At 51.8% G+C, this 9,411-nt stretch overlaps 1 protein-coding gene across 1 annotated transcript; it reads right to left on the bottom strand.

Moving 5' to 3' along the window:
* Positions 1 to 5,031: 5,031 nt before the first annotated feature.
* Positions 5,032 to 9,026, bottom strand: LOC137305889 (interferon regulatory factor 2-binding protein 1-like). Its single transcript, XM_067974826.1, has one exon. The coding sequence runs from the start codon at positions 8,958 to 8,960 to the stop codon at positions 7,407 to 7,409; it is 1,554 nt and encodes a 517-aa protein (XP_067830927.1). The 5' UTR covers positions 8,961 to 9,026; the 3' UTR covers positions 5,032 to 7,406.
* Between the last annotated feature and the right edge of the window lie 385 nt (positions 9,027 to 9,411).

Below are 9,411 nucleotides of genomic sequence, written 5' to 3' on the forward strand. Positions count from 1 at the left end.
TACACCAACCAAAATAGAAAAAAAAGCAAAAAGTGCATTCTCCGTTCCAATGTTCTTCTCCTTTCCTAAAAGAAAGAACTTGCATTTCTATCGCGCCTTTCACCACCTCAGGACGTCCCAAAGCGCTTTACAGCCAATGAAGTACTTTTGAAGTGTAGTCAGTGTTGAATTGTAGGAAACCCAGCAGCCAATTGAGATGCTGAGATCGCCAATGTGCACTCGAGCCTTTTCTGGGTTTTGTTGTTTCTTTTTATCTCTACTGAGCGACATTGTGCTCGTGTGTTTGGAGACGCCTGTGTTTGCTCAGTCACCTGGTTCACGACGGGCAGAGCTGACTTTGTCTGCCAGACTCCTGACGAAAGCGACTTAAAGTGTTCAGGCCAATATTGTCCATGAGTTACACGTGACTTGTTGACCTTTTTGTAGGGGGGGCTAAAGGTTGTGTTGCTTAACAACCAATGCCTAAGTTGCTCGTGTAGACGGCTGGAAGCTATCCGAGCCTCTGATTCTTCCAATGCTGAACTAACATTTAATGGTGGAATTGCTGTAAATACTACCCTGTAGACAACGCACTCATTACCAATTACTCCACCGTATAATTGTCTCATCGATACTGTTGGCGTGGCTGACTGACCTTTCCATCCCGTTCCTTCACTTCTCCTCTGAACTTTCATGGTCCTCGCTCCAAATACTCTGCCCTCACACACTCATCTCACCATTCCCTGCATCTTCACGGTGTTGAACTCGAGATTCATCGTAATCCAGGCCGTCACTCCCAGTACTTAGTGCAGTACTGAGGGAGTGCTGCACTGTCGGAGGTGTTGTCTTTCAGATGAAACGTTAAACCAAGGCCCTCTCAGGTGGAGGTAAAAGATCCTGTGACACTATTTTAAAGAGCAGGGGAGTTCTCCTTGGTATTCTGCCCAATATTTATCCGTCAAGCAACATTAAAAAATAGATTATTTGGTATTTGTGGGATCTTGCTGTGCGCAAATTGGCTGCCTTGTTTCCTACAACAGTGACACCTACAACACTGCTTTGGGACGTCCTGAGGTCGTGAAAGGCACTACATAAATGCAAATCTTTCTTTATGACTGTTAATTGGTACTTACATCTTGTATAATGCGATCTCCACCCCAGCCAGGAAACAGTCCAGCTCTCGGCTGAAGATACATGGTGACTCAGTGTTCATCACACGAGCCGGCAGCCTGTTCCACAGGTCCAACATTCTCTAGGGAGAAAAGAACAGCCTAACATCTAACCTATTGCTTCCCTTGTGTAATTTATAAGCATGAGCCCATGTCCTTCAAATTGAAATAATCTGTAGTATGCACACAATCTCGCCCCTTCATTACTTTATGGACCTCAATCCAATTGCCCAAGTCTACATTTCTCTAATGTAGGCCCAGCACCTTCAGCTTATCTGGGTAGTGAAGGTGCTTTAAACTGGGAATTATTCTTGAAGACTCTCCACTGAACCTTTTCCAAAGCCTTAATGTCACCCACCCTGTGAGGGGACCAGAACTGGATGCAGTATTCTAAATGAGGCCTAACCAAGGTTTTATACAAAGACAAAATGGCATGCTTCGTTTGGTAATGGATCGCCCTGTGAATGCAGCCTATTTACTTTAGCTATAGTTTCTCTGCATGTGTCATGGTGGTGGTGAGAATGTGGAACTCGTTACCACAAGGAGTAGTTGAGGTGAATAGCAGCGATGTATTTAAGGGGAAGCTCAATAAACACATGAGGGAGAAAGGAATCGAAGGATATGCTGATAGGGTGAGATGAAGAGGGGAGGGAGGAGGCTCGTGTGGAGCATAAACACCGGGATAGACCAGTGGGGCCGAATGGCTGTAAATTCTATGTAATTCAATGAATCTTCAGAGAGTTATGAACTATGACATCAAGATTTTTTCTTTCAACACAGGTGTCAGTTCTGTTCCTTGTAAGGTGCAAGTGTACTTAGCGTTGGTCCTGCCCACATAATACTGCAGTTGTCTCAGTTAAATATCATTTGCCAAACACCGAGTTGTTTAGTCTCCTCCAGTCCTAACATCCATAAACCTGCAGATCGTTCCCCCCAACACTTTCATCTGGGTCATTAACAAAGACACTGGAGCAAAGGTCCAACACTGATCCCTGTAGGACACCACTGGCAACTCCAAGCAGATCCACAGCCATTGATAAATCTCTGCCTGCAGGCACGGAGCCCATTATTAATCCACCCTAGGAGCTTCCCACTAATTCCACAATTCTATCTTTGAGGGACCATAATCAACCACACCGTGCATTTATATAGCGCCTTTAACGTAGTAAAACGTCCCAAGGTGCTTCACAGGAGCGATTATCAAACAAAATTTGACACCGAGCCTCATAAGGAGATATTAGGACAGGTGACCAAAAGCTTTGTCAAAGAGGTAGGTTTTAAGGAGCATCTTAAAGGAGAGAGGGGTAGAGGGGTTTAGGGAGGGAATTCCAGAGCTTAGTGCCTAAGCAGCTGAAGGCACGGCCGCCAATGGTGGAACAATGAAAATCGGGGATGCGCAAGAGGCCAGAATTGGAGGAGCGCAGAGATCTCAGAGGGTTGTAGGGCTGGAGGAGGTTAGAGATAGGAGGGGCGAGGCCATGAAGGGATTTGAAAACAAGAATGAGAATTTTAAAATCAACGGCTTTCTGAAAGTCCAGGTAGACTATGTTTACCCCCAATCCACCAACCTGGTGACTTCTTCAAAAAATTCAAATTAGTAAAACACGACCTTCTTCTACAGAGGTCATGATGGGCATCCCTCGTGGCTCCTTCCCTGTCCCGGTGATGGTATAGAGCAGCTCTTACAATCCCATCTTTCCTATGACTCAAGTCCAGTTCCCTGTCACTGCCTTATCTTTCTGTTTGAAAACTGGAACTACATGAACATTCTTCTAGTTAATGGTAGGGCGTTGGGGAGAGTTATAGAACAAAGAGATCTAGGAGTACAGGTTCATAGCTCCTTGAAAGTGGAGTCACAGGTGGATAGGGTGGTGAAGAAGGCATTCAGCTTGCTTGGTTTCATTGGTCAGAACATTGAATACAGGAGTTGGGATGTCTTGTTGAAGTTGTACAAGACATTAGTAAGGCCACACTTGGAATACTGTGTACAGTTCTGGTCACCCTATTATAGAAAGGATATTATTAAACTAGAAAGAGTGCAGAAAAGATTTACTAGGATGCTACCGGAACTTGATGGTTTGACTTATAGGGAGAGGTTGGATAGACTGAGACTTTTTTCCCTGGAGAGTAGGAGGTTCAGGGGTGATCTTATAGAAGTCTATAAAATAATGAGGGGCATAGATAAGGTAGACAGTCAAAATCTTTTCCCAAAGGTAGGGGAGTCTATAACGAGGGGGCATAGATTTAAGGTGAGAGGGGAGAGATACAAAAGGGTCCAGAGGGGCAATTTTTTCACTCAAAGGGTGGTGAGTGTCTGGAACGAGCTGCCAGAGGCAGTAGTAGAGGCGGGTACAATTTTGTCTTTTAAAAAGTATTTGGACAGTTACATGGGTAAGATGGGTATAGAGGGATATGGGCCAAGTGCAGGAAATTGGGACTAGCTTAGTGGTATAAACTGGGCGACATGGACATGTTGGGCCGAAGGGCCTGTTTCCATGTTGTAAACTTCTATGATTCTAACTTCCCACTGATAGCATCCAGAGGCCTGGATTGATAATCCTGAGTGAGTTCAAATCCCCACTGAGCCAGTTCAAGAACTTGAATTCAGTTTTTTAAAAAAATCTGGAAATAAAAGTGACCATAAAACTGTCAGATTGTCGTAAAAACCCAACTGGTTCACTAATGTCCTTTAGGGAAGGAAACCTGCCGTCCTCACCCGGTCTGGGCCCACACCTGACTCCAAGTCCAACACTAACGTGGTTGACTCTTAACTGCCCACTGAAGTGACCCAGCAAGTCATTCCGTTGTATGAAAATCGTTAGAAGGCCCACCATCTTCTCAGAACAACTAGAGATGGACAATAAATGCCGGCCTTGCCAACACCACCCACAACCAGAGAATGAATAAGGGGAAATAAAAGTTGTAAAAATTAAAGACTGATCCGAAGTAATCATAAATATAGTTATAGCCGACAGCACAGAAACAGGCCATTCGGCCCAACCGGTCGATGCTGGCGTTTTGCTCCACACGAGCCTCCTCCCACCCCTCTTCATCTAACCCTAATAACTATATAATACCTGTACCATCCCCTGGGAGTATTTCAATGGTATTAGTCTTCAATAGACCTCTGACTTCTAACATAGCCGACAAACATTTCCACCATTACTATCGCAATTGTCTACTATCCTCTTCTCTAGTGCTCTAACAAGAGCAGTCATGGGAACAGAATCGCCTCCAAGTCTCACACCACCGTGACTTGGACACATACCAACACTCCTTCATTGTCACCGGCTCGGTAACCTCACACAGGAGAACCTTCACCACACGGACTGCAGCAGTTCGAGAACAAGACACACCACCTTCTCAAGGGCAACTAGGGATGGGCAATAAATGCCAGCCTTGCCAGCGACGCCCACATCCCAAGAATTAATCTTTTTTTTAAAAATAAGTTTGAGGGAGTCGAGACTAACACAGAACTACCCTAACCCCAGCCATTAATCAGAGGCTCTCCTCCTCCTCCTCCTCCTCCCAGTTGTGTCTCATCCTTGTACACTGTTAAAACTCTCACTTTCTGTTCTCCTGAAGTGCTGGGAGATGGGGCTCTTCCTAGTTTGAGCAACAAGGGTCAAAGCTCCTTTAGTAAGGAAAGAATTCCCGTGTTTTCTCGGGAAATAATGACCAACTAGTAAAATCACAGGGACGCACAGTTTCAAGATGGACAATTTTTCCTAATGAGAAAAGTTAGCAGATCTCAGCCAGCATGTTAAAACAAGAATCAATGTGTTTGATTACATTTCCCCTCGCCTGGACTGTCCCCATTTTACATTCAATTCCCAATCATTGCAACTCCCTCTCAAATTCTAATTCTACAGAACAATCCCAATACCAGTAAAAAGGCTTTATTTTGGGAGGTTTTTTTTTAAATATAAAAAACACATTCTTCTCTTGAATCATGATTATCACAAGCTAACGTAATTACAGATTATCACAACAGATAGGGGGGACAAAACAGTCGATACAAATCACAGGAATCGAGAGACACAACACACTGGTAAAATCAGACCACCATGAAATCCTTACAGTGACAACACAATGAAAATCTCCCCACACCTTCAGGTTTACTTGCAAGGGGGCAGTAGTTTTATCATTTGTAAAACAGTAGCATTTTAACACACTGAACAGGAGAGATGATTAAACTAAAGGCAGACACCACTGCCCGTCATTATCACAACATTTTACTGACATGCCCAGCCCCCCACCAAGCTGACTTTTGTTGGGGTTCGGTTACACGGACTCTTGCTGCCCCTCCAGAGTTCAACCCAATCGGTCACTCAAGTGCAAGGCAGACTATTCCACCACAGAAGGCACCACCTGGACGTGCACTCTTTAGAACAAAGGACAGCGAGACTTGAGTGAGAATCCTGGCGCCAATTGTTACTGTAATGCCCCAACCACTGCCCAGGCTGCGATCAGCCAACTGAACTCAGACCAGGGATCAAACATGGAGCCTGCCTGCTGTCTGGTTCAGTAACAGACCGCTGGGTGGGAGTGCCCAAGACAGAGCTCACAATGTACCCTTTTTAAAAGGCTTCAGAGTCTGTGCCATCTTTTATTGGCCAGACTGCAAAGATACAAAAAAAAAGTTTGACAGTACAGTGTTTTTACACGAAAGATAAAGCACCACGGAGGTTTCAATACACATTTCAGGTCTGATGGTAACACTGTAGTTTGGCCTTTTCCCTAAGGACTTTAAGACAAATATTCTCCTCTCAACTGAAAACATCGAGAGCACAAACCGCACCCATCAGCCCATGAGAAAAACAACATGAGCACAGAGAGATCTCACAGCCTGAGTCGCCTCCTCGCTCCTATCACAAAGGAAAATATTAGTTTTTGTCCCATTTTCTCCATTCCTCTCCTGCGGTCGCTGACTCCTGTTGGAGCTCTCTCCAATACCTCGCCCACTTGTGAGCTGAGGCAGCGAATGTTCACAGGTCGTGTGAGGCATCACAGCCAAGCCAATCTTGTCCTTGCTCAAGACCTGTGCACACTTCCCAGCGGGAGTCACTGAACAGCGATCGGGAGCACGGAACCCTGGTCAAATTTCCCCCTTCCCTAATCCGGGGGGAGGGGGCTGAGGCCAATTGGTAAATTCCCCACTCACCGCGCTGGGCTGTGATCAGTAAACTCGGCACAGGCCAGACTTCTGATCCGGGGCCTCTGTGGCGTGATTGGCACAACTTAACCAATTGAGGTTGGAGGATACCCACCTTGCCCAGTGCCCCTGGGTGACCAGCCACAGGTGCCTAAACCAATTGAGCCACAGGGGAACAACTGAAATTCTTAAGTGGTAGACGTCTAGGTAACACAGTACGATTCAGAGACACGGACAATCATTCACCGCCCCCCCAACCTACTTACAAACAAATGCTAACACAGCCCTGTAACACATGTTTGCAGCTATGGCAGTTTGATCTGCGACAGGTCCATAAAGTTTCTCTTCAAAAAAAAAAGTGAATCTCAGATCCAGCAGTTTGTTTTAACCCCTCGACTGCTGCAAAGTTACTGGGTGCAGTGTGAACCTGCGAGGTGCGGGACTCGAGCTCCCGTTACCTACGCTCGGGCCCCTCCCAATTACAGAAGCAGCAACTCTCGAAGCTTCGCTGCTTTCTACGCCCATTCGAGTGGGCAGCGTACAAAAGCGAGGGGAGCGACACGCAAAGTGGCTTCAAAGATCTTCACGGGTGTCTCTTCCTCCATTCTTCCCCTGGGGAAAACGGCACGACAGATAAACACACACACGTACAAAATGTTTGTCCAGAGAGAGGGAGAGAGAGAGAGAGACCACTTTGATAAATGTGAAGAAGTACTCCAGACCAGTGTCAACAACTGGGTAACTCCTCCCCTTGGATTGAACGGCCAACCGAACCCTCAGCAGCGCGGCGGGACGTTGAGATTCGCGATGGGGGTACCACGGACAGGACGATCGGACGCGTCGCAAATTCAAATAGTTAAAACTCTGCCGCCGACCGCAGAGCTGTGTTCGAACGCAAGACGGCAAATGGTGCCCCTTCTTCTGTTCCACTTAAGCCCCAGCGTTTTGTGCCAACGCCCCCAGGGGCACAGCAGGTCTGTCCTGGGGACTCTTCCAAGCGGGCGAATTAATCCCATCGTCTCTTTTGGTTGTTGTAAAACATCTCGGCCCGTCCGTGGGGCGGCAGCTCCCGTTTCTCTTCACCAACCCGGCCGCTCTCCACATCAGGGGTCCCTCTCCTTCTTCACCTTGATGTCCCCGGCCAGGATGGTGGCGATCTCCCCCTGCATGAAGGCCCAGGGCACGTTGGAGCCGATGAGCGGGCACTTGTCCCCGCTGGGGCAGTAGACCTCCCCGCTGGCCCCCTGCGCCTTGATGCTCTCCCGCGAGCAGGGGAAGCAGAACTTGTGGCCGGGCACCGAGGGGCACTGGACAAAGTGGGTGTCCTCCAGCCGCTGGTGGCAGATGGTGCAGCACAGGGGGCTGTTGGAGGAGTCGGGGGGACTCTGGGCCTCCGGCCCCTGCCCGGGCTCGGCCGAGGGGCCCCCGGGCTCCCCGTTGCGGGACGCCAGGCGCCGCTGACCGGTGCCGCTGTGCCCGGGCGCCGTGGTGGAGTGGACGGCCTGGCTCGGGTCCTTGGCGCCCAGCGGGTCGGCGGCGCTGACCAGGCCGGGCGAGTGGCCTATCTGGGCCGGGCCGTCCGGGCCCAGGACGAGGTGCGCGCCCCCCGGGGGCCAGGCCGGCCTCTGCGGCTCGTCCCCGGGCGGCTTGCCGGCCTCGGGGTCCCGGTCGGGGGAAGCTTTCCTCCGGCGAGCCCCAGGCCGAGCCGGGGCCCCGCGGCCCAGGGGCAGCCCCGAGCCGCCCGGGTCCGAGTGCGGTTCGGGCAGCAGGTCGGCGGGCACGGCCTCCTTGAAGAGGCGGGCGGCCTCGGTCAGCAGGTGGGCCAGAGGGCGCCAGTCGCCGGCCCCGGGCCTCCTCTCGTACTCGAGGCACTCGAGGCCCGGGCTGCCGGCCTCCTTGCCGCTGTCGCCCAGCATGTGGCGGGAGGCCTCGGTCACCCCGGAGAACACGGCCCCCGAGCCGCTCGGGTACTCGACCAACAGCCGCAGCTCCAGGGCCCGGTCGGGCCGCTCGGCCGCGTCGAAGGCCAGGACCCGGGCCAGGAGCGAGGGCTCGGCCCGCAGCCGCACCGGGAAAGGGGCGCAGTCCGACAGGCCGAGCAGCGAGTCCCGCACGGCGGCCGGGCGGCCCGCCCACTCCTCGGCCCGGTGCCTCAGGGCCCGGCTCAGCTCGGCCAGCGCCTCCGCTCCCTGCGGCTTCTCCCTCAGCGCCCTCTCCAGCTCCGGCCGCCGGCCCAACTCCAGGCCGAGGCCTAGGCTGGGCCCGGGGCGGGCGGGGAAGCCCAGGATGGCGGCGGCGGCGGCGGGGCCGAGCAGCGGGCGCCGGGCGGCGGGCTCGGGGCCCGGGTAATCCCCGAGGAGGCGGTGGTGCTGGTGGTGGGGGGGCGGGGGGTGAGGCCGGGCCGGGGCCTGGGCCGCGGGCGGAGCCGGGGGCTGGGTTGGCGGCGGCCCGGGCGGCGGGAGGCCGTGGGCCCGCTTCAGGTGCCGGGTTTGCTCGATGACGAACTCGATGCGATCCGCGCCCTCGTAGTTGACGCAGCCCCGGCACACGGCCTGCGAGAAGTCCCAGATCATGGCCCACGGCATCCGCGGCAGGTCGCACAGGTAACACGAGTGTCGGCGGGCGGAGGCGGCGGCGGGCGGCGGGGCCGAGCCCATGGCCCCGGGGGCGGCGGGCGGACAATAGGGGGGAAAAAAACTGGGCCCCCGCGCACTGCGCCTGCGCCACCGCACGCCGGAAATGACGCTCTGACGCCGCGCGGGGCATCCTGGGCCTTGTAGTCCTCCCACTTGGTGTCCAGAGAGAGTTCATTGAGGTCACGGGGACATTAAATGGCCTGTTGGCCCTTAGGTTCAGAGTGAGGGAGTCTGACTGCAATTACACAGGGCTTTGGAGAGACCGCACCTGGAGCACTGCGTAAACAACTTTACAACACCAAGTTATAGTCCAACAATTTGAAAATCACAAGCTTTCGGAGGCTTCCTCCTTCCTCAGGTGAAGGTTGTGGAAATGAAATCCTCGAACCCTTCGCATTTATAAATCACAGAACAATGCCTGGTGATTACAGATAGTCTTTCCAACTGCCCGTTAGCAAAGTGTTCAGACAGA

The sequence above is a fragment of the Heptranchias perlo genome, chromosome 41 (genome assembly GCF_035084215.1).
Source record: "Heptranchias perlo isolate sHepPer1 chromosome 41, sHepPer1.hap1, whole genome shotgun sequence".
Lineage (NCBI taxonomy): Eukaryota > Metazoa > Chordata > Chondrichthyes > Hexanchiformes > Hexanchidae > Heptranchias > Heptranchias perlo.